Source organism: Nerophis lumbriciformis, linkage group LG28 (assembly GCF_033978685.3).
Source record: "Nerophis lumbriciformis linkage group LG28, RoL_Nlum_v2.1, whole genome shotgun sequence".
Classification (NCBI taxonomy): Eukaryota; Metazoa; Chordata; class Actinopteri; order Syngnathiformes; family Syngnathidae; genus Nerophis; species Nerophis lumbriciformis.
In genome coordinates, this window is record NC_084575.2 from 8,878,395 (window position 1) to 8,904,774 (window position 26,380).

The 26,380-nt window shown below is 40.3% G+C and overlaps 2 protein-coding genes across 4 annotated transcripts; one reads left to right on the forward strand and one right to left on the reverse strand.

Moving 5' to 3' along the window:
- Positions 1-24,028, reverse strand: atf1 (activating transcription factor 1). 3 transcript variants are annotated; one of them, XM_061923547.1, is made up of 7 exons: positions 23,671-24,028; positions 9,292-9,399; positions 4,085-4,176; positions 3,883-4,010; positions 3,623-3,802; positions 3,384-3,537; positions 1-789 (listed from the first exon to the last, which is right to left on the reverse strand). In XM_061923547.1, the coding sequence occupies exons 2-7, from the start codon at positions 9,397-9,399 to the stop codon at positions 645-647; spliced, it is 807 nt and encodes a 268-aa protein (XP_061779531.1). In that variant the 5' UTR covers positions 23,671-24,028; the 3' UTR covers positions 1-644. The 3 variants fall into 3 exon arrangements, with proteins under 3 accessions (XP_061779531.1, XP_061779529.1, XP_061779530.1); XM_061923545.1 differs by having other exon boundaries at positions 9,277-9,399; positions 23,671-24,025; XM_061923546.1 differs by having other exon boundaries at positions 3,384-3,531; positions 9,277-9,399; positions 23,671-24,021.
- LOC133570709 (Kruppel-like factor 1) lies at positions 23,493-25,305 on the forward strand. Its single transcript, XM_061923403.2, has 2 exons — positions 23,493-23,732; positions 24,487-25,305. The coding sequence occupies exons 1-2, from the start codon at positions 23,493-23,495 to the stop codon at positions 25,303-25,305; spliced, it is 1,059 nt and encodes a 352-aa protein (XP_061779387.2).
- Positions 25,306-26,380: the final 1,075 nt, after the last annotated feature.

The window sequence follows — 26,380 nt, forward strand, 5'->3', positions numbered from 1 at the left end:
TTGAGTGAAAATATATATTATTTACTTACAGAATCAGCAACATTTCAAACATTCTTCCGCATCTTCGCACCTTTCAAGACCAAATAAAATATCACTTGGACAAAATGTGCTTCGCCCTCATTGTCTAGGTAAGGGCCAAGAAAGACTTACACATTCATATATATTTTTTACCCTTTTCCTCCCATTGTACAAAAATAAGGAATGAAAACTGTAACATTTCCTTATTGGGAATAAGAGACACTGCTGAGTAGCAAATATGTTCATTAAGAAATAATACAAGTTCTGTGAATGTTATTGGGAGACCTACACAACAACGAAAACCCCAATAACATTATTTTAAAAACACAAGCAAGAAATGAGACAGATCCAGAAAAGGACATTCAGAAATTGAGACTAAAAAAAGCTCATTATTTCAAATCTCCCGTTTAAAAATATACACAACTATAAATGTTATAGCATTAGTAAATACAAAAAAATAGGTGGAAAAATGTCCAAATTCTTTTGTTTAGATATATAAAAGTATATATCTGATTGTTATATCAAGCAAAACGTAAAAAGATGGAGGATCTCAACCTGAAGTGTTCCAAGAAACCTGATCGTATCCAAAGAGCTGAAAGCCCAGCTCGTCTCTGCGCTTGAACACGTTATCCAGTTTTGACACAATAAAGTTCCTTCAAAGTTTTGAGCTCCTCAATCAGGGTTTTGTTTTGGTTCTCAAGCACGGCCACTCGGTTCTCCAGGCATTTGACATATTCCTTCTTCTTTCGTCGACACTCGCGGGCTGCTTCCCTGCGACGGAGCAGCAGGAGGAGAGTTGTCAGTCCCAAGTCACACCGCTTTAAAACATGCAGTGACTTCCTGTTCGTTGTAAATTCATCTTTAATATAAAAGCACGGCCATATCTTGAATGAACTTAATTTTTGATGACCAGGTGCACACTTTTATTGATAGGGAAAATACAAATACAGTGGTACCTTGCGATAAGGATGCCCCAGATTACACATTTTTCAGGATACAAGTTGTCTCTCAGCTAATTTTTATGTTTTAGGTAACGAGGAAAGATTCTGCTTAGGAGCCTAGTTAGTTAGCGTAGCCAATGTTACAGTGAAGCCCATAAGAGCCGATCAAAACATTCGGTCTTACTCGCTAGCATTAACTCATAGCTAGAGATTGAGATAACTTTGTCAACTGTTTTAATGCAAACGAGCAATCCTAACTCTCAAAGCCAACGACAGTCGTTGAAATGTAATTTCCCCTCGTTAGTACCAAGGTATTGTGTGGCAGAACCATACCTGCTAACTTTTGAAACTCATAAGTAGAAGCATTTAAATCTCATCTTAAAACTCATTTGTATACACTAGCGTTTAAATAGACCCCCCGTTTTAGACCAGTTGATCTGCCGTCTCATTTCTGCTCTGCCCCCTCTCCTGCATGGAGAGGTTATCAGGTGACCACAGATGTTCAAAGTCGGGACCCGGGGTGGACCACTCATCTGTGCATCAATTGATGACGCCTCTGCGCTGGTGACTTGTCTCCACTCAAGATGATCCTCTGCTGGCCCCACTATGGACTGGACTCTCACACTCATAACTAGATCCACTCGACGTCCATTGCACCGGTCGCCCAGGGGGGGGTCCCCACATCTGCGGTCCTCTCCAAGGTTTCTCATTGTGTTGAGATTTTTCTTGCCCTGATGTGGAATCTGAGCCGAGGATGTCGTTGTGGCTTGTGCAGCCCTTTGAGACACTCGTGATTTAGGGCTATATAAATTAACATTGATGATTGATTGATTGATTGATTGAAAAAGCCTTTTTAACAAACACACCATCCCTGTACACTCCAAACCAGGCAACTCCCTGAGACAGAGACAGGTGCATCCTAAAGACCAGACACCCCACACCCACAAAAACAATCTGGTGTATGCTATCCAGTGTAATGATGAATGCACTGATTCATATACTGGGGAAACAAAACAACCACTAAGCCGACACATGGCACAGCATAGACAAGCAAACTCTTTAGGCCAAGACTCAGCTGTGTACCTGCACCTCAGGGAGAAACAAAACTTATTTGAGAACAAAAATGTACAGATTCTGGACAGGGAGGACGGATGGTATGAAAAACGTGTGAGGAATCTATGTCAAGGTTGAAAAACTATCCCTGAACAGAGGAGGTGGTCCGCGACACCACCTGTCTCCCACATACAACACCGTCCTTTCAACCATCCCTAAAAGACTCTGCAATTGAGCTTCCAACAAATAACAGGAGTTAGAAAACATTCTGCTCACAGTAGGTGACCAAAATGCCATTTCTTTACAACTAAATGAAATGCTTACACGGGAGATTTGGACTATGGGTTGTACTTGTATAGCGCTTTTCTACCTTCAAGGTACTCAAAGCACTACTTCCACATTTACCCATTCACACACACATTCACACACTGACTGGTAGTAGTCGATCCACAGCGATCGTTCTGCCACACAATACCTCATTGCTAACAAGGGGAATTTACACTTCAACAACTATCGTTGGCTTTGAGAGTTAGGATTGCTTGTTTGCATAAATCAGTTGTTTTTCTCACTACGATAGGGCGAAACCATCTTTGCCCAGGCACACCCTCCTGAGTATAATTATTTGGGGGTTTGGCACGAGACGTAGGACTAGATCTGACGTCTTCTAAGACAAACCAAGCAGTCCAGTTGTGATTGATTTAATGCCCTGAGATGACACTGACCTGAATTAATGAGAACCTTCATTGACATACAATTGTGCAGTTTTAGGGGAGTGGTGGTAGTGGGGTGTGGGTATTTGGGGGACACGCAAGGTTAAAATTGATTTCAAGTTATTTCAATGGTTGACACTGTTTTACAATACAAGTTTTTCTGATTCTTTGCTGCTTCCAGAGCCGTTATACTTAATTTGTTCTCATTAGATGTATTTTATTTATCGAGGGTTGTGGTGTGGCGTTAGAGAAGTTTACCTTTTATGTGAATCTGTCTTGGGTTTAATAAATATTGACAGTCAATATGAAACCCTTACATTTATGTCATTGTTTTTAAGGCTGGGATTTTCCCTAGTAGCAGGATTTCCTATTTTTTCCTGACTTCCTTTTCTGACTTCATACTTACCCCAAGTTGCCTTTTGGCACTTGCATACATTGTACATATCTTACTTGCCTGTAGAGGAGTTTACTAAAGCCTCATATAAAATTAACAATAACGATAATAATAACAATGTAAAAGCAAATTAACCTCTGGTATTAGAATAGTATTGGCAGATATTCAAATTCAGGTATTGGGATCAGATCAGAAGTGAAGAATTTTAATTCGGTGCATCCTTAATTAGGTTCCAACAGCATGTTTTACAACCTTGCGTCTTTTTACCTGTTTTTTGCGAGCCTAATTTCCCTCTTCATTGTTGGATCATCGGGTTTGCTCTGAGACAGACCTAGGGATGAGGCCATCACTAAGGCTTGAGGCAGAGAGCCTGATGTCGGCGCCGTGCGAATTTGGTACGTTTGTACTTCTCCTCCTGTATCTTGGAAAAATGGGAGATATTTTGTCACAGATTGATGCTGCCAGACCATGTCCACAAAACTTCATAAAGGAGACAATATCCTCACCCTGCACAACGACCTGGTTACTTGGTACCAATATCTGCTGGCCGTCAGGGGTCTGAGCATACTGGAGAATGGTTGTCCCCTGCTGGCCTCCAGTAGGGTTGGCCATGGCCACCTGCAGTTCCTGAACGCCATCAGGTCCTGGGTTTGTCAGCTGGATGGTTCCATTAGGAGTTACGGTAACTAACATAAACACGGATCAGTAAAAGGTTTTAACGCAGTCCAGTTATTTAATGTGTGTGCAAGAGAGGTGAGGTACACACTGTATTGGCCAGTGGTGGTCTGGTAGATGGGTGCAGGTATGGTCACACCCGACACTCCTGAGGTGGTCGAGCTGTCCTTCCCCTCGGTGGGTGGTAGTCCCTCGGATGAAAGTTCATTGAGGATTTTTCTAAGAATCATCAAGTGAGGTGGTAAATACACTCTTCTTTATGTTGCGTGAAAATGAGTTTTTGCTAGTCTAACCTGTATGACGGCCGTCTGGCCAGTAGCTCTCTGGTTTTTTGCGGTGTAACTCCACTGTCTGAAGAATCATGTGAATCGTCGCTATCTGAACCCTTTATCAGAAACATGTGAGGTGAGTCGTCAGCCAAGGAACCATGGTGTTTTAAAAAAGCAAAAAAGTACACTCCTCACATTTCATTGGTCAGTGATAGTGACGTCATCGCTCGTGGATGGAGATGAGCATGAACGAGTGAGCGCGGCTACTAGCAACAACATTGCGGGTGAAAACATGTTAAGTGTGGGAACATTTCACCCTAATCCCGTTAGAGACATCACTTGCTAATTTTGCAAAATTTTAGCCAAAGTCCACGAGCTAAACATTGTCTATATCAATTAAACCGACACCAGCAGATGACATGGCACCCCAAACCATCACCCAACCACGCAAATTTTGCATTTCCTTTAGAAATCGAGGTCCCAGAGTCTGGAGGAAGACAGGAGAGGCACAGGATCCACGTTGCCTGAAGTCTAGTGTAAAGTTTCCACCATCAGTGATGGTTTGGGGTGCCATGTCATCTGCTGGTGTCGGTCCACTCTGTTTCCTGAGATCCAGGGTCAACGCAGCCGTCTACCAGCAAGTTTTAGAGCACTTCATGCTTCCTGCTGCTGACCTGCTCTATGGAGATGGAGATTTCAAGTTCCAACAGGACTTGGCGCCTGCACACAGCGCAAAATCTACCCGTGCCTGGTTTACGGACCATGGTATTTCTGTTCTAAATTGGCCCGCCAACTCCCCTGACCTTAGCCCCATAGAAAATCTGTGGGGTATTGTGAAAAGGAAGATGCAGAATGCCAGACCCAAAAACGCAGAAGAGTTGAAGGCCACTATCAGAGCAACCTGGGCTCTCATAACACCTGAGCAGTGCCAGAAACTCATCGACTCCATGCCACGCCGCATTAACGCAGTAATTGAGGCAAAAGGAGCTCCAACCAAGTATTGAGTATTGTACATGCTCATATTTTTCATTTTCATACTTTTCAGTTGGCCAACATTTCTAAAAATCCCTTTTTTGTATTAGCCTTAAGTAATATTCTAATTTTGTGACACACGGAATTTTGGATTTTCATTTGTTGCCACTTCAAATCATCAAAATTAAATGAAATAAACATTTGAATGCATCAGTCTGTGTGCAATGAATAAATATAATGTACAAGTTACACCTTTTGAATGCAATTACTGAAATAAATCAAGTTTTTCAAAATATTCTAATTTACTGGCTTTTACCTGTATATATATATATATATATATATATACAGTGTTTCCCACACATTCATTTATTTGTGGCGGCCCGCCACGAAAGAATTACGTCCGCCACAAATGGATTTTTCGGCTTTTGACTCGCTCGACCGCTCATAAAAGCAATGGGACTGTCTGTGAATGTTGCTTGTAGTTACACCTCCGGTGCAGTAGGTGGCGGTAGCCTACTATGCATTGTAACTCCCCAATAGCACTTAATTCACCTGGTGGGCCAGAAGAAGAAGAAGAAGAAGAAGAAGAAGAGGAAGAGGAAGAGGAAGAGGAAGAGGGACGGACGGAAGGACGGGATCAAAATACTCGCCGGCTACTTTTCATAATGATGGCGCTTCCTACGTTTCTACCTCAAACGTCCAAAAGCTGCTGAAAGCCTTGATCCAGGATGCCATGGGGAAAAAAACTTAAATGGTGCCTTTTGGCGATAGTTAGCAGCTTGGTGGCTCATAGCCGGCTAGCTAACGCTTGCTAGCGTGGTAGCATTGCTTCATTTTTACAGGTGTTATAGGTAGATAGGTTATAGCTGCATCGCTCGCGGCTCGTCAATATTTAACGTTAAGTTAAATATATGCAGACGCACGTAATAACAGTTACGTGTTTTCATACCGACGAGCTAACGTGTCCAGGTTATAACCCTGTTGTCAATAAACACACATGGACTGAAGCTAAATTGTCCACTGTCCACTGCAGCATGTGAATGCAATGAAAAGAATAAAATCTGAGCCAACCAGCTGTTAAAATGTTGTCCAGGTTAATGTTTTGGCCATTTCAAGATTTCAACTGTGATCGGGCTTTAAACAGGTGGCTGACCTGTTCAGATGGGTGTAACTGCTACTGGTCAAATAATGTGAAATAGCATTTAATTTTACATGTATGCAATGCCATTTAAATGTAATTATAGATAATAATAATAATAATAAATACTGTGTAGTGTTGTAAATAGTCAACGGGAAGAATTTTAGTAAGATATAAGCCATGAGCACTACACAGCCAGAAAAAAACCTAGGCAGGACAAGTAAAAATATTGGGGCAAGTAGATTTGAGAAGTCAGGCAAGTAGAAAAAAAACCTTAACGTTGAACCCTGCATGTGTTGAGCTGCTGCCGCTTAAGGTTAGACGGCACTGTACATAGAGCGGTTCTGCTCGTTAGTAATAAATTCTAATGTTGGATGTTCACTCCTTCACACAGATGAGTATAGAAAAATATTTTCAACGGCTGAAAAGGGCTCGACTTGGAGAGGAGGTAGGCCTACAGTCCGGACCACAGGTGCGACCTGTTCAGCAGCAGCAGGAGGAGGAGGTGGAGGTTGACTGACTGTGGCAGGACACCTCTGCCTCTGTTTCACTTCATGTTGCTGGTAAATAATATGGTTGTAGTAGTAGGCTAAAGTTAAATTATTTAGTATTCACTAATTAAAGGGGCAGAGCTTTAAGAGACATTTTAGCTTTTATATTTTATAAGATATATTTTTTGTAAGAACCACAATTAATAAATATATTTCAGTGAATCACTAATTGTTCAAATCTGTATATAAATATGTACATAAAATGTTGTAATTATATTCCAACTCCGCGTTCTTCTTGGTCATCGCCGCTGCTGCCGCCACCCCCCGACCACACCACCACAAATAGATGTCTGTCCTATGGGAAACACTGATATATATACCGTATTTTCCACACTATTAGCCGCACCTAAAAACCACAAATTTACTCAAAAGCTGACAGTGCGGCTTATAACCCGGTGCGCTTTATATATGGATTAATATTAAGATTCATTTTCATAAAGTTTCGGTCTCGCAACTACGGTAAACAGCCGCCATCTTTTTTCCCCGTAGAAGAGGAAGCGCTTCTTCTTCTACGCAAGCAACCGCCAAGGTAAGCACCCGCCCCCATAGAAGAGGAAGCGCTTCTTCTTCTACTGTAAGCAACCACCCGCCCCCGTAGAAGAAGAAGAAGCGCGCGGATATTACGTTTCATTTCCTTTGTGTGTTTACATCTGTAAAGACCACAAAATGGCTCCTACTAAGCGACAGGTTTCCGGTTCATGAAAAGACGCAATCTCTCCATCCGCACACGGACTACTATTTCACAGCAACTGCCTAAAGACTTTCAAGAAAAGCTGGCTACTTTCCGTGCATATTGTAAAAACAAGATAGCTGAAAAAAAGATCCGGCCAGAGAACATTATCAACATGGACGAGGTTCCACTGACTTTTGATATTCCTGTGAACCGCACTGTGGATACAACAGGAGCACGTACGGTGAATATTCGCACCACAGGGAATGAGAAGTCATCCTTCACTGTGGTTCTAGCTTGCCATGCTAATGGCCAGAAACTTCCACCCATGGTGATATTCAAAAGGAAGACCTTGCCAAAAGAGACCTTTCCAGCCGGCGTCATCATAAAAGCTAACTCGAAGGGATGGATGGATGAAGAAAAGATGAGCGAGTGGTTAAGGGAAGTTTACGCGAAGAGGCCGGGTGGCTTTTTTCACGCAGCTCCGTCCATGTTGATATACGACTCCATGCGCGCCCACATCACGCTGGTTTTTAATATATTATTAAAGTTTGACTGACCTATCTGACTGTTTTTTTGACATTCCTTTAGCGCAGTTAGATGCGGCTTATAACACGGGGCGGCTTATAGGTGGACAAAGTTTTGAAATATGCCGTTCATTGAAGGCGCGGCTCATAACCCAGGGCGGCTTATCGTGCGGAAAATACGGTGTATATATATATATATATATATATATATATATACATATACATATATATACATATACATACATATATATATATATATATATATATATATATATATATATATATATATATATATATATACAAACATATATATACAAACATATATATACTTATATATTCACATATATATATGTATATACACACATATATATATATACTTATATATATATATATACATACACATTGTCTTTATAATCCGTTTTGTCATTTAACATCAATTAACATTGATGTTCATCAACATTTAATATTGTCACGTTATCGATGGGAAAATTCATTTTTAGACATTATGATTTGCCTGAGCGGCTAGGAGACACCAAGAGTAACAAGCGGTAGAAAATGGATTAGAAAGGAAAGATTTTTTTTAAATATATATATATTTAACTTGGGACTTCCTGTGGGCCGGATTTTGGATGCTGGGGGGCCGGATCCGGCCCGCGGGCCGTAGTTTGGGGACCTCTCCTTAAGAGGTTTAAGACAGTGCTAGATATTGATGATCACACTAAATAGTCACACCAAAGCCAATTTGTTCAATGTGAGGTTTCACCGTTTTTTTCCACTTATTTAGACAATAATGGCAGTGTGTTTACTTATTTTGTGAGGACAGTTAATCTATACTGTTTTCCAAGATGTACACTGACTACTCTAAAGTATATGCAAATTTCATTTTATAGTATTGGTAGGGTTTCCCTAGTGTCTTCCAAAAACAACAGAGTTAATTTAATTTCCCCATATAGCACTGAAACGTACAAGCAGCTATTTTAATACACTTAATAAAGAACAGCTACATACATTGTTTTTATTAAACAAACTACATGGTCTTGTTTACAAATTCTCATGTTATCTGTATCAGATGAGAAGTAGGAATCGGCTTCAATTAACGACATGTCTCTATTTTGACTTTGTAGATTATTTTGGAGTCTTTGCTTTCCATTACTAGTTTGGGAAATGTAACTGTGGAGGAGTGATTGCAATACAGTCGGCTACGCTGTACACATGCGGTGTGCCAAAGACCCCGCAAAATTCTAACCATGTGAAACGCCAATATCAAATGTGAGGAGTGTGCTCAATTTTGTTAAGACTGTGATGACTTATTGATTTGTTTGACGGACTATGGTAAGCAACACAAGTGGAGGTCTGACCTGCGAAGTATGCACCTGTGGGGCCTGAATGACCGACGACTGAGGAGACTGGATCACTCCTTGCACCTGTAACTGGCCCCCTGGCAGCTGGACGACGGTCACAGGAGAACCACCAAGTGACATCTAAAATGAAAAAAAAAACACACATCTTTAAAAACTAGATTCAGGACCTTGGGACTACAAGCCATACTAATAAATGTACCGGAAAAAAGGCCACCACCAAAGAACACGTATTTGGTAATGATACACCAAAACACTCATCACTGAAACAACATTGCAGAAACAGAAAAAGAAAAAAAAGAGTATTGTCTGGTGCCCCATTTAGTATATAGCTTGTATTTTTTTTAATTACATCATATTTCTGTAATACCAATGGTAAATAAATGTTTTTGTTAAGGATAAATATTAAATTGTGCAAATGCAATGCTTTAATTTCAGTGAGTTTAAGTACACAGTCATAGCCATAAATGCCATTGTTCAAATTATTGGCATAATCAAATTATTTTGATGTTTTGGGTTTGCCTTCCTCATTTTTGATTTCGGACAAGAATTTTCATTTTGGTGCATCCCTAATATTTAGCCTGAAATTCACAAATAGCCTGACTCATTTTGTCACCTATTGACTGCATTGCACTTACAAATGATAATGTTTTCAAAGTCTTGACAACTGCAAATAATTTTAAAAGCAGAATATTAAAAAAATACGTATCGTAAAGTCCACCTACATACAACAGCCTTAAAATGGACAGTCAGTATAGAAAATTAATCGATCGATGAAAGTGTGAAGTCGCTGTCATCTGTTTGTGACAATGCGATCAACAGTTTGCTCACACATATTTCACATAGGTCTGAGCTGATAGTACATAAATCAATTATTCGAAAGAAAAATGAAAATGACCTTGATAACTTCCATAATGGATCAATTGATATGTCCATGTGTGCTTGTTTTCTTTATCTCTTGCTTTAAAACACGGTGCAGGAGGGTTAAATGAACGCAGTGAATCCTCTTGTCAGTCATCCACAATCTTTGTCTCGGTGGGTGGAGGCAGGATCGCTCGCTTACACCAGGGAGCACATTACTCCTGTTTTAGCCTCCCTTCACTGGCTGCCTGTGTCTTTTAGAGTCAATTTTAAAATGATCTTACTTGTTTTTAAATCCTTACGTGGTATTGCCCCACCGTACCCCTCTGAGCTGCTCCACCTCTATGCCCCCACCCGGTCCCTCAGGCCAGCTGATCAGCTGATCCTGGAGGTACCCAAAACAAAGCGCAAGCTCAGAGGGGACAGAGCCTTCTCTGTTGTGGGTCCCAAACTCTGGAGCGATGTCCCTCTCCATGTGAGACAGGACCCTTTGGCTATTTTTAAGACCCTTCTTAAAACCCATTTTTATTCACTGGCTTTTAACCCAGCATGAGACTTTAAACTGTTTTTTATCTAACAAACTGTTCTTAGGGTAATTTATATTTGCTTTTTCAATGTGTATTTGTATTTCTGTTTTAAATGTTATTTTTAGTCTGTCCTTTGACTCTATTTCTTTGTGGTGTACAGCCCTTTGTTTTTCAACTGTGCTTGTTTTTAAAGGGCTTTATAAATAAAGTTGGTATGGTATGGTGTAGGGTTCGTACACCTTTTCCAAGGCCAAATTCAAGCACTTTTTAAGGACTTTCAAGATCAATTTTCCAGTTTTTCCAGTACCCTTCAAAAGGCGAAAACCAGTAGCCTTGTTGTTTGAGGTCACCAAACGCTGTCTGTAGGAAAAATACGGAAAATCTGCTAAAACCTAAGCCTAACATTGAACCAGCAGTTATCATTAACTGAATGGGGCAAAGAAAATGAAGCAGTGTTTCTGTAGACTATTCAATGTCACTGGTGTTTGCAAACGTGTCTCCATTTGTGTTGTTTTTCAAATTTCTTGTCCTATTTCTTACTTAAAGCACTCAATGACATCGAACAGCACGGATTGATTCCCACCGTATTTGTGCTTGTAAACTGCATAATGTGATATAAATACACGCACCCTCAAAATTTCAATTTCACTCATTTATTAACAAAACTGTTCCACATTAATATAAGGATAATACATTTAAGGGACATATTTGGAACTTTTTGTGTGGAGTTTGCATGTTCGCCCAGTGAATGCATGGCTTCCGTCTGGGTACTCTGGCTTCCTCCCACCAAATACATGCACCTGGGGATAGGTTGATTGGCAACACTAAATAAAGTTAAAGTTAAAGTTAAAGTACCAATGATTGTCACACACACACTAGGTGTGGCGAGATTATTCTCTGCATTTGACCCATCACCCTTGATCACCCCCTGGGAGGTGAGGGGAGCAGTGGGCAGCAGCGGTGGCCGCGCCCGGGAATCATTTTGGTGATTTAACCCCCAATTCCAACCCTTGATGCTGAGTGCCAAGCAGGGAGGTAATGGGTCCCATTTTTTATAGTCTTTGGTATGACTCGGCCGGGGTTTGAACTCACAACCTACCGATCTCAGGGCGGACACTCTAACCACTAGGCCACTGAGTAGGTCCCTAGTGTGTGAATGTTGTCTATCTGTGTTGGCTCTGAGATGAGGTGGCAACTTGTCCAGGGTGTACCCCGCCTTCCGTCAGAATGCAGCTGAGATAGGCTCCAGCACCCCAAAAGGGACAAGCGGTAGAAAATGGATGGATGGATGGATATTTTGTTTGTTTCACAACACCCCAGTCACCTTTCATTGAGCACATCTAGCCTTATAACTGTGGCTATGATAACAAATGAACAAATATACAAAAGTTAACTTTTTTTGCTTTCACTGAGGGAGCCAGACAAGTAGACAACGAAAATAATAGAGCAAGAAATGCATACAACCATTGCGTGTAAAAGCTACAAAATCATTCATATTAACTCAGCTCTAAATTGTGAAAAAGGTTACAAATTATACATTACAGTAGATCTTGATGCTTTTTTCCTAACATCAAAAACAGGGGGCAATTTTTAAAATGGTTTACCTTTAAGTAACCTATCAATAAGATAGGCTACTGAAAATATATTTTATCAGCTGGACCTAAGCCTACTGTTCAAATATTTAGGCTACAAACTTATGTTTTTAATGCATGTCTCCCTCTTTAGTTTTTTTATGGTTGTAATTTCATCTAAATGTTACCAATGAAAATAAAATCAGACGACTAAACATGAAAATATAGATGTCAACTTCTTTTCTATAACTTAGTCATTCACAACCTTGCAACTGTAGGCTAGCAATGGCAATCAGTGTTTACTTTAGGCATATTATGCGCTAACGTCAGATGAGCTTAGATTTTTAGTTGAGGGAAGTTCTTAACATTTTAATTTGTCATTGATAAACGCTAGCTTTTTTCCTTTCATAGCTTGTAATAACTCTCCGTAATTAACATGTAATCTAGCGCTGATCTCAGTTTAGGTCTACCATTTACCAAAAGGTTAGTAAACTTCAGCTAACGTTAGTTAACTTGTAGGGCTAGTATTCTCTGTGGCTTACCTTTCATATGACTCGATTTCCTTTTTGCATACTTTGCAGCAGGCTACACGTGGATTTGGTCCACGTTTTATCCGTTTGTATTCCATCCAATATTCAATAAAACAACAACCTCCCGGCATGATGGACCGATGCACCACTGTCCTCTTGGGGGCAACACAGAGCCCTAGGCTCTGCCATGACAACAACCTAACGTAAGGGCTCGTGCAAAGCCAACAGACCAAGCGTGTAGCTTTCATTTTTAAGGAAACTTATTTTATTTTTTCCCATTTTATAATTAGCCTATTGAGTCAGACTGCCGAGAAATATGATGAACATTTCCAAGCATTTACAAGCACTTCACCCAAAATTCAAGCATTTTTCAAACCTTGAAAACACAACATTAAAATCCAAGCATTTTCAAGGTTTTTAAGCACCCGTACGAACCCTGTTGCGACGTAACAAAAAGTATGAAGGAAAACATTTTGATTACAAAAGCAAATGTCCCGTGTGGGAATATTTTGGCTTCAAACGAGTTTGCAAGATGAATCTATCAACAAAGACCAACGAGCAAATATACCCAATTTGTTGGAAAATGATAGCTACAAAAACCAACCACTAATCACCTACCCAATTTTTTCAACTACCGTATTTTCCGCACTATTAGCCGCACCTAAAAACCACAAATTTACTCAAAAGCTGACAGTGCGGCTTTTAACCCGGTGCGCTTTATATATGGATTAATATTACGATTCATTTTCATAGTTTCGATCTCGCAACTTCGGTAAACAGCCGCCATCTTTTTTCCCGGTAGAACAGGAAGCGCTTCTTCTTCTACGCAAGCAACCGCCAAGGTAAGCACCCGCCCCCATAGAACAGGAAGCGCTTCTTCTTCTACTGTAAGCAACCACCCGCCCGCGTAGAAGAAGAGAAAGCGCGCGGATATACCGTACGTTTCATTTCCTTTGTGTGTTTACATCTGTAAAGACCACAAAATGGCTCCTACTAAGCGTCAGGGATCCGGTTCATGAAAAGACGCAATCTCTCCATCCGCACACGGATTACTATTTCACAGCAACTGATATTCCTGTGAACCGCATGTGGATACAACGGGAGCACGTACGGTGAATATTCGCACCACAGGGAATGAGAAGTCATCCTTCACTGTGGTTCTAGCTTGCCATGCTAATGGCCAGAAACTTCCACCCATGGTGATATTCAAAAGGAAGACCTTGCCAAAAGAGACCTTTCCAGCCGGCGTCATCATAAAAGCTAACTCGAAGGGATGGATGAAGAAAAGATGAGCGAGTGGTTAAGGTAAGTTTAAGTTTACGCGAAGAGGCCGGGTGGCTTTTTTCACGCAGCTCTGTCCATGTTGATATACGTATGTTTGTGATTGCACATTTGCGTACATTTTGGGAGTGAACAGAGTTGTTAGAACGCTGGTTTTTAATATATTATTAAAGTTTGACTGACCTATCTGACTGTTTTTTTGACATTCCTTTAGCGCAGTTAGATGCGGCTTACAACACCGGGCGGCTTATAGGTGGACAAAGTTTTGAAATATGCCGTTCATTGAAGGCGCGGCTTTTAACCCAGGGCGCCTTATGGTGCGGAAAATACGGTAGGTAAAAACTGAGTCAATTTTAATTTCATTATTGTTAATCTATTTAGGATAATTAAAAGTTATTGACCTTCCAATTACAAAGTAAAAAAACACTAATTAGAAAATCTAAGTTTATTGCTTTTGAAAATAATTATTGGTTTATTACTATTATATGATTACATTGGTACTTAATTTGGTCTGAAAATAATGCTGACAACAATATTGTTTATCAGCAATAATTGTGGAACAATATATCTTCCATCCATCCAGCTTTTTCCGCCTATCCGAGGTCGGGTTGCGGCAGCAGCAGCCTAAGCAGAGAAACCCAGACTTCACTCTCCTCAGCTACTTTGTCCAGCTCTCAGCGGGAGATCCCAAGGTGTACTTGGGCCAGCTGGGGGACAGTCTCCCAACCGTGTCCTGTGTCTTCCCCTTGGCCTCCTTGGCATTCGAGGGAATCCTGATTAGATGCCCTAACCACCTCATCTGGCTCCTCTTGATGTGGAGGAGCAGGGGCTTTACTCTGATCTCCTCTCGAACGAGAGGGCTCTCAGCCCATCTTTTGGTAGAGCCCCGTCACCCGATGGAGGAAACTCATTTTGGCCTTTTGGTCACAACCCAAAGCTCATGACAATGGGTGAGGATAGGAACTTAGATCGACAGGTTAATTGAGAACTTTTCCTTCCGGCTCAGTTCCTTCTTCACCACAACGGATCAATACAGGGTCTGCATCACTGCAGATGGTGCACCAATCCGCCTGTCGATATCACGATCCACTGTTGCCTCACTCGTGCAAAAAAAGACTAAACTTGGAACAAGATCTCTTCTCCAATACACAGCCCTACTCACAACAAAATAATATCATCCAGCAAAATGTATTATTGGCTAAGGCATAAGCCACCATATAAAGACATCATTGTCATCACCAGCCATGTATCATATGAGGGAAAAACTACTTTTAGTTCTGATTCAAATTCTTTGACAATTTCCCCCCCAAAACCCTCCTGTCAAATGACTCATCCTAAGTTTGCAAACATAAAGTGGTACCTTAACTTGAGTGCCCCAACTTAAGAGTGTTTTGAGATAAGCGCCGTCTCCCGGCTAATTGTCACGCTTTAAGTTGCAAGCAAAAATTTGAGTTACAAGCATTCCCGCCATTAGTTGGTGTCGCAAATGTCACAGTGAACCCCGTAAGATCTGCCCAATCATAATATCTTACTCGTCAGCATTAGCTTATAGATAGAGATCAACATAACTTTGTTTTCTAAAAGGGAGAGAGTGGGTGTGAAGGACAGCGCTGAGAAGTGGATGATATTCATTAAATTAACAAATAAATTGTCAAAAAACACGACTGAGGGTGTAGCCAACTTGGCAAGGCAATTTGAGTGTATAACTCAGGGGTCGGGAACCTTTTTGGCTGAGAGAGCCATGAAAGCCAAATATTTAAAAAAAATATTTCCGTGAGAGCCGTACAATATTTTTTAACAATGAATACAACTAAATGCTTGCATTTTTAAGTAAGAATAACATTTTTAGAGAGAAATAAGTCTCTTATCTTACCATTAATGCGACTTCTGGTGCTGCATGGTTTTGCTGATGGCTTTGTAGTCTGGTTGATACGTGGTTATTTTCAACACTGTGATTACCAGCGGAATTATTCATTATTTATCGTGTTAAGCAGTGTCAGCTAAGATTTATCTGAGAGCCAGATGCAGTCATCAAAAGAGCCACATATGGCTCTAGAGCCATAGGTTCCCTCCTCCTGGTATAACTGCTAGTCTGCATCATACTAAAGCACAATGAGTCTAAAGGCATATATATTAGCCAAATAACGGACATTTTTTTAATGAAAATATTTAAAAGCTGCTGATGGTTTGTTTGACTGAAAAGCAGCTGGAAATGAACACCATAGATGTCCATTATCCAAGAAAGGGGTATTTACCGTAACTGCTGAGTTCAGTTCGAAACTTGGAAGAGACTTTAATAGTTGTGCAGCATATTAAATATAACAAAAACACAAGAGCATTCATTGAACCAGTGTAAACACACTGGCAGATCCTTGCATTGACATTTTAACCTCCTAAAGGCTAGCGTCCACTGCAGTGCATAAAAGTGCTATTTTTTTCCTGAAATTTGCAACTTCCACAAAATATATAGACCAAAAACAAATATTCCCTAAAGAGAATATTGACTCTCAAAATAAGAATAAGAATTAGTCCCCCACCCCCTCCTTGGCGTTCTAGAACAATTAAGTTGAATAGCCCTGCTCTAAGGTAAATGCTTTACATAATTGTTACATTACTTTATAAAGTGAGAATATGTCAATTGTATGATGTATCTCATATTGTGAGTGCATATATTTTCAAAATAAAATTAAATCAAACAAAAAAAAATACTGTGGTTGTTGGTAGCACATTCAATGTATTGTTTATTGTTCTTATTTAAAAGTTAGTTTTTTACCTTTTAACAGCAATGTTACATCTTAAAATCGAGCTATTCAGGGCCGAGCACAGATTACATATATTTAAATGCAAAACCATCTTGTAAATTGAGGTACAGTTTTTTTATTTATTTTTAAATATCCCTGGATTAGGTAATATCGATATTGGGAGGGTTATGCCCACCTTTATATACCGTATTTTCCGCACCATAAGCCGTCCTGGGTTATAAGCCGCGCCTTCAATGAACGGCATATTTCAAAACTTTGTCCACCTATAAGCCGCCCCGTGTTGTAAGCCGCATCTAACTGCGCTAAAGGGAATGTCAAAAAAACAGTCAGATAGGTCAGTCAAACTTTAATAATATATTAAAAACCAGCGTGATGTGGGCGCGCATGGAGTCGTATATCAACATGGACGGAGCTGCGTGAAAAAAGCCACCCGGCCTCTTCGCGTAAACTTACCTTAACCACTCGCTCATCTTTTCTTCATCCATCCATCCCTTCGAGTTAGCTTTTATGATGACGCCGGCTGGAAAGGTCTCTTTTGGCAAGGTCTTCCTTTTGAATATCACCATGGGTGGAAGTTTCTGGCCATTAGCATGGCAAGCTAGAACCACAGTGAAGGATGACTTCTCATTCCCTGTGGTGCGAATATTCACCGTACGTGCTCCCGTTGTATCCACAGTGCAGTTCACAGGAATATCAAAAGTCAGTGGAACCTCGTCCATGTTGATAATGTTCTCTGGCCGGATCTTTTTTTCAGCTATCTTGTTTTTACAATATGCACGGAAAGTAGCCAGCTTTTCTTGAAAGTCTTTAGGCAGTTGCTGTGAAATAGTAGTCTGTGTGCGGATGGAGAGATTGCGTCTTTTCATGAACTGGAAACCTGTCGCTTAGTAGGAGCCATTTTGTGGTCTTTACAGATGTAAACACACAAAGGAAATGAAACGTAATATCCGCGCGCTTCTTCTTCTTCTACGGGGGTGGGTGGTAGCTTACAGTAGAAGAAGAAGCGCTTCCTGTTCTATGGGGGCGGGTGCTTACCTTGGCGGTTGCTTGCGTAGAAGAAGAAGCGCTTCCTGTTCTATGGGGAAAAAAGATGGCGGCTGTTTACCGTAGTTGCGAGACCTAAACTTTATGAAAATGAATCTTAATATTAATCCATATATAAAGCGCACCGGGTTATAAGCCGCACTGTCAGCTTTTGAGTAAATTTGTGGTTTTTAGGTGCGGCTAATAGTGCGGAAAATACGGTATATACTTGTATTATGTTGAACTTTAAACATGAGCACAGTAATTAATAGTAATAAGGAATGCTTCCGCTTTATCCCGCCAGAATGTTGAGGCATGTTTTGAAATTCACGTTTACGTAATCGACACGATGCTCTGATCTCTGATGCCCCCCCCCCTCCGCCCAGAACAAGTCCACATATCTCATCTCGCCTCTTTTACTAAAAAACAGACACACACAAACACACACACAGATGTTGTCAAGCATAAAGGGTGTTGGCAACAGTGGTCTGCTTTGTATCCAATGCAATGATTCCAGACCTCATACACAGACACCTGAATAGTACTATATAGAAATTAGACATCCACAAACGCTCAGTATGTGCGGATCAATACTGAAATATTGATACCACCGATACCAGATCTTTGTGCTATAATATCCATCCATTTTCTACCGCTTGTCCCTTTCGGGGTCACGGGGGGTGCTGGACCCTATCTCAGCTGCATTCGGGCGGTAGACCCTGGACAAGTCACCACCTCATCGCAGGGCCAACACAGATAGACAGACAACATTCACACTCACACACTAGGGCCAATTCAGTGTTGCCAATCAACCTATCCTAGGTGGGAGGAAGCCGGAGTACCCGGAGGGAACCCACGCAGTCACGGGGAGAACATGCAAACTCCACACAGAAAGATCCCGAACCCGGGATTGAACTCAGGTCCTTCGTACTGTGAGACACATGCACTAACCCCTGTTGCACCGTGCTGCCCTGTTGCCAATCAACCTATCCCAATTAAGTTGAATAGCCCTGCTCTAAGGTGAATGCTTTACATAATTGTTACATTACTTTATAAAGTGTTTATAAAGTGAGAATATGTCAATTGTATGATGTATCATATTGTGAGTGCAAATTTGTTCGAAATAAACTTAAACCAAACCCAAAAAAACTACTATAGTTGTTGGTAGTGCATTCAATGTATTGTTTATTGTTCTGATTTAAAAGTTAGTTTTTTTCCTTTTAACAGAAATGTTACATGTTGAAATCAAGCTGTTCGGGGGCCAAGCACAGATTAAATGTATTTAAACACAAAACCATCTTGTAAATTAAGTTTTTTTTTTAATATCCCTGGATTAGGTAATATCAATATTGGGAGGGTTACGGCCACCTTTATATATATATACAGTACTTTTATTATGTTCAACTATAAACATCCATTTTCTATCGCTTGTCACTTTCGGGGTCGCGGGGGGGTGCTGGAGTCTATCTCAGCTGCATTCGGGCGGAAGGCAGCGTACACCCTGGACAAGTCTCCACCTCATCGCACGGCCAACACAGATAGACAGACAACATTCACACTCACATCCACACACTAGGGCCAATTTAGTGTTGCCAATCAACCTATCCCCATTAAGTTGAATAGCCCTGCTCTAAGGTAAATGCTTTACATAATTGTTACATTACTTTATAAAGTGAGAATATGTCAATTGTATGATGTATCATATTGTGAGTGCATATATGTTCAAAATAAACTTAAACCAAACCCAAAAAACTACTATAGTTGTTAGTACATTCAATGTATTTTGTATTGTTCTTATTTAAAAAGTTGTTTTCCTTTTAACAGGAAACATGTTCAAATCGAGCTGTTCGGGGGCCCAACACAGATTAAATGTATTTAAATGCAAAACCATCTTGTAATTTGAGGTACAGTTTTTTTTTTAAATATCCCTGGATTAGGTAATATCAATATTGGGAGGGTTACGCCCACTTTTTTGTATATACTTTTATTATGTTCAATGTATTGTTGATTGTTCTTATTTAAAAAGTTGCTTTTCCTTTTAACAGGAAACATGTTCAAATCGAGCTGTTCGGGGGCCAAGCACAGATTAAATGTATTTAAATGCAAAACCATCTTGTAAATTGAGGTAGTTTTATTTTATTATTTTTTTTAAATATCCCTGGATTAGGTAATATCAATATTGGGAGGGTTACGCCCACCTTTAAATATATACTTTTATTATGTTCAATGCATTGTTTATTGTTCTTATTTAAAGTTTGTTGTTTTCCTTGTAATAGTAAACATGTTCAAATCGAGCTGCTTGGGGGGGGGGCAAGCACAGATTAAATGTATTTAAATGCAAAACCATCTTGTTAATTGAGGTAGTTTTTTTTATATATATCCCTGGATTAGGTCATATCAATATTGAGAGGGTTACATCCACCTTTATATATATACTTTTATTATGTTCAATGCATTGTTTATTGTTCTTATTTAAAAAGTTAGTTGTTTTCCTTTTAACAGGAAACATGTTCAAATCGAGCTGTTCGGGGGCCAAGCACAGATTAAATGTATTTAAATGCAAAACCATCTTGTAAATTAAGGTAGTTTTTTTTTATAAATATCCCTGGATTAGGAAATATCAATATTGGGAGGGTTACGCCCACCTTTATATATATATACTTTTATTATGTTCAATGTATTGTTTATTGTTCTTTTTTAAAAAGTTGCTTTTCCTTTTAACAGGAAACATGTTCAAATCGAGCTGTTCGGGGGCCAAGCACAGATTAAATGTATTTAAATGCAAAACCATCTTGTAAATTGAGGTAGTTTTATTTTATTATTTTTTTTAAATATCCTTGGATTAGGTAATATCAATATTGGGAGGGTTACGCCCACCTTTAAATATATACTTTTATTATGTTCAATGCATTGTTTATTGTTCTTATTTAAAGTTTGTTGTTTTCCTTGTAATAGTAAACATGTTCAAATCGAGCTGCTTGGGGGGGGGCAAGCACAGATTAAATGTATTTAAATGCAAAACCATCTTGTTAATTGAGGTAGTTTTTTTTATATATATCCCTGGATTAGGTCATATCAATATTGAGAGGGTTACATCCACCTTTATATATATACTTTTATTATGTTCAATGTATTGTTTATTGTTCTTATTTAAAAAGTTAGTTGTTTTCCTTTTAACAGGAAACATGTTCAAATCGAGCTGTTCGGGGGCCAAGCACAGATTAAATGTATTTAAATGCAAAACCATCTTGTAAATTAAGGTAGTTTTTTTTAATAAATATCCCTGGATTAGGAAATATCAATATTGGGAGGGTTACGCCCACCTTTATATATATATACTTTTATTATGTTCAATGTATTGTTTATTGTTCTTTTTTAAAAAGTTGCTTTTCCTTTTAACAGGAAACATGTTCAAATCGAGCTGTTCGGGGGCCAAGCACAGATTAAATGTATTTAAATGCAAAACCATCTTGTAAATTGAGGTAGTTTTATTTTATTTTTTTTTTTAAATATCCTTGGATTAGGTAATATCAATATTGGGAGGGTTACGCCCACCTTTAAATATATACTTTTATTATGTTCAATGCATTGTTTATTGTTCTTATTTAAAGTTTGTTGTTTTCCTTGTAATAGTAAACATGTTCAAATCGAGCTGCTTGGGGGGGGCAAGCACAGATTAAATGTATTTAAATGCAAAACCATCTTGTTAATTGAGGTAGTTTTTTTATATATATATCCCTGGATTAGGTGATATCAATATTGAGAGGGTTACTTCCACCTTTATATATATACTTTTATTATGTTCAATGTATTGTTTATTGTTCTTATTTAAAAAGTTAGTTGTTTTCCTTTTAACAGGAAACATGTTCAAATCGAGCTGTTCGGGGGCCAAGCACAGATTAAATGTATTTAAATGCAAAACCATCTTGTAAATTAAGGTAGTTTTTTTTTATAAATATCCCTGGATTAGGAAATATCAATATTGGGAGGGTTACGCCCACCTTTATATATATATACTTTTATTATGTTCAATGTATTGTTTATTGTTCTTTTTTAAAAAGTTGCTTTTCCTTTTAACAGGAAACATGTTCAAATCGAGCTGTTCGGGGGCCAAGCACAGATTAAATGTATTTAAATGCAAAACCATCTTGTAAATTGAGGTACAGTTTTATTTTATTTTATTTTATAACTATCCCTGAATTAGGTAATATCAATATTGGGAGGGTTACGCCCACCTTTAAATATATACTTTTATTATGTTCAATGTATTGTTTATTGATCTTATTTAAAAAGTTAGTTGTTTTCCTTCTAACAGGAAACATGCTCAAATCGAGCTGTTCGGGGGGGCAAGCACAGATTAAATGTATTTAAATGCAAAACCATCTTGTAAATTGAGGTACAGTTTTATTTTAATTTTTTTTAAATATCCCTGGATTAGGTAATATCAATATTGGGAGGGTTACGCCCACCTTTAAATATATACTTTTATTATGTTCAATGTATTGTTTATTGTTCTTATTTAAAAAGTTAGTTGTTTTCCTTTTAACAGGAAACATGCTCAAATCGAGCTGTTCGGGGGCCAAGCACAGATTAAACGTATTTAAATGCAAAACCATCTTGTAAATTGAGGTACAGTTTTATTTTTATTTTTTTTAAATATCCCTGGATTAGGTCATATCAATATTGGGAGGGTTACGCCCACCTTTAAATATATACTTTTATTATGTTCAATGTATTGTTTATTGATTTTATTTAAAAAGTTAGTTGTTTTCCTTCTAACAGGAAACATGCTCAAATCGAGCTGTTCGGGGGGGCAAGCACAGATTAAATGTATTTAAATGCAAAACCATCTTGTAAATTGAGGTAGTTTTAGTTTTATTTTTTTAAATATCCCTGGATTAGGTGATATCAATATTGGGAGGGTTACGCCCACCTTTATATATATACTTTTATTATGTTCAATGTATTGTTTATTGTTCTTATTTAAAAAGTTAGTTGTTTTCCTTTTAACAGGAAACATGTTCAAATCGAGCTGTTCGGGGGCCAAGCACAGATTAAACGTATTTAAATGCAAAACCATCTTGTAAATTGAGGTACGTTTTTATATATATATACACATCCCTGGATTAGGTCATATCAATATTGGGAGGGTTACGCCCACCTTTATTTATATATATACTTTTATTATGTTCAACTTTAAATATGAGCACAGTAACAGTAATAAGGAATGCTTCCGCTTTATCCCGCCAGAATGTTAAGGCGTGATTTGAAACGCACGGTTTTGCCCCTTTTTTTTTTTTTAATATAAAGAGAGAACTTCTTCTTTAGACTTCTCAGTTTTGCGTCTTTTATGTAAAATCGCGCGCCATTGGCAGGCCCCGCACTGTTTAAACGCGCTAAAAAAAATCAAGCCGCGTTCGCCATATTGCAAGTTTAGCATTTCCAAAAAAAGGGGGCGCCTTCCTTTAAAACAAAACAAAGTTAAGAGTATTTTGTAATGGAGTCAGGACGTTATGACCGCGCGTCGAGATTGAACAGCTAACATGTGCTCAAAAAAAAAAAAAAAAAAAAAAATAACACCAAAAAGTGCACTCTTTGAATGGCTCAAATCAACAGTTGCTTCACAGGACGGACGAAGTTGTGTAAGTCTCTGGTGAGCAAATGTCTCCAACTCTGTCACTGGCACTCGGCTCGCCGCGTCAAGAGACGTCAGCAACACGGGGGAGCAGCTCAGCTAAGTCCACTCATCTGCCAGGCGGCGGAGAGGAGTTACCCGAGAAGCCGAACAGCCGCCATTACGACCACGGCGCCGACTTACCGACGACCCGGACCAACTTACCTTTCACAGGCCGCGTAGCTGCTCCCGATCCCGGCGTGGAGTTTGTCGAATTGGTCGTGTTTGTAATTTTCACACCGCAAAATATTATGGAAAGTTACTTCGCGGGTAGGGTTAAAAAAAAAATGTTTTTGAATAAAAGCTACAGATACAAGCTAGCTTGTATCCAGGGCCAAAATTGCTCCCAAATAATATCTAAGATCAATAAGTGTCCCACAGAAAAAAAACTGACGTCATTAATTTGGGCCTCGTACGGCAGAGTCTCTGTGACAAAGTACGTCACAGAGCATGGCGCACGTCACCACGCCTTCCGCCCGCCTACTTTTCTTCTTCTCGGCAGCACAACATTCATTCGGATGCGCTACTGCCGCCTCTGGTTCAAGTCTGTCACTGCAACCACACGCAAGTACAGCAGTCTCATTAGTATCAATCAATCATCCATCCATCCATCCATTTCCTACCGCTTATTCCCTTTGGGGTCGCGGGGGGCGCTGGAGCCTATCTCAGCTACAATCGGGCGGAAGGCGGGGTACACCCTGGACAAGTCGCCACCTCATCGCAGAAAATATATATATCTTTATTGCAAATTCTTTGTAGCGACTCATTTGTGTTCTAAAGGGTCAAGAAAATGACTCCAAAAACAAAATAAGTTATTAATTTACTTACGTACATTATATTTGTTGCTGAATCAGCGCTCTGTTAAATATAACATCCACGTTCTCAGGGCATTCAATCAATTTGCAACTTGACTGTGAATTGGTCCGATTTTGACCTAGATCTGGTTTACGTTTTCTCTCCAATGCACCCCAAACATCTTAGGTGTGGAATTCCGATGGCGGCTCGCCTCCTCTGGGCCCTGAGCAACTGCAACTCTCCCAGCAGATGACTGACGGGCTCATAGATGACGACAGTCAGGCATGCTGGGATATTGAGTTGTTCCTGTCCGAGTGGTGCAGCACATCGCCTGAACTCAGTCCCTCCCTGGACCACAATGTTGAGATGTTGCAACAACAGCTGGACCCGGACATAGTGTACCAGGCTGGAGGCATGCTTAAAGACCGAGCGGATCAGGATCAGACGGATGGGTGTCCGATGGCTGAGTTCATACTTCCGACGGCCCAACAGGAAGTGTACCACCAATATTACAATAACGCCCCGGTAGGGCGGACGAATGTAGACCCGTTTGGTTTCTCCCAGGAGAGACCCATCCCACCGTGGGAGCAGAACCCGTATTACCCCCCTCAGCATCCTCCTTTGGTGCCTTTCCATGATGTCCGATTGGTACCGATCCAAGCTGCAACCTCTGACCCTCGACACTACAGCTACCCGCTTCACTTCAACCACAACGCCAGCCTTTTCTGTGACTACACCCGCAGCCAGCCTCATCAACAAAGGGTCGGACCGCAGCCGCCCCCCGGTGGGGCGCAGGTGAAGCGCGGGCGACGGTCGACGGGGAAAAAGACGGCAGCCATCCACGGCTGTGACTACCCCGGATGCAGAAAGACCTACACGAAGAGCTCCCACCTCAAGGCTCACCAGTGTTCATGGGAAGGCTGCAGCTGGAAGTTTGCCCGTTCTGATGAGTTGACCCGTCACTACCGCACGGGTCAATCAATCAATCAATGTTTATTTATATAGCCCTAAATCACAAGTGTCTCAAAGGGCTGCACAAGCCACAACGACATCCTCGGTATAGCCCACATAAGGGCAAGGAAAAACTCACCCCAGTGGGACGTCGATGTGAATGACTATGAGAAACCTTGGAGAGGACCGCATATGTGGGTAACCCCCCCCCCCCTCTAGGGGAGACCGAATGCAATGGATGTCGAGTGGGTCTAACATAATATTGTGAGAGTCCAGTCCATAGTGGATCCAGCATAACAGTAAGAGTCCAGTCCACAGTGGGGTCAGCAGGAAACCATCCCGAGCGGAGACGGGTCAGCAGCGCAGAGATGTTCCCAACCAATATACAGGCGAGCGGTCCACCCCGGGTCCCGACCCCGGACAGCCAGCACCCCATCCATGGCCACCGGATCTGTGTGTCTTCCCCTCCACAAGGGATAGGGGGGAGCAGAGGAGAAAAGAAAAGAAACGGCAGATCAACTGGTCTAAAAAAGGGGGGCTATTCAAAGGCTAGAGTATACAAATGAGTTTTGAGATGGGACTTAAATGTTTCTACTGAGGTAGCATCTCTAACTGTTACCGGGAGGGCATTCCATAGTACTGGAGCCCGAATAGAAAACGCTCTATAGCCCGCAGACTTTTTTTGGGCTCTGGGAATCACTAATAAGCCGGAGTTCTTTGAACGCAGATTTCTTGCCGGGACATATGGTACAATGCAATCGGTAAGATAGGCTGGAGCTAGACCGTGTAGTATTTTATACGTAAGTAGTAAAACCTTAAAGTCACATCTTAAGTGCACAGGAAGCCAGTGCAGGTGAGCCAGTATAGGCGTAATATGATCAAACTTTCTTGTTCTTGTCAAAAGTCTAGCAGCCGCATTTTGTACCAACTGTAATCTTTTAATGCTAGACATAGGGAGACCCGAAAATAATACGTTACAGTAGTCGAGACGAGACGTAACAAACGCATGAATAATGACCTCAGCGTCGCTAGTGGACAAAATGGAACGAATTTTAGCGATATTACGGAGATGAAAGAAGGCCGTTTTAGTAACACTCTTAATGTGTGACTCAAAGGAGAGAGTTGGGTG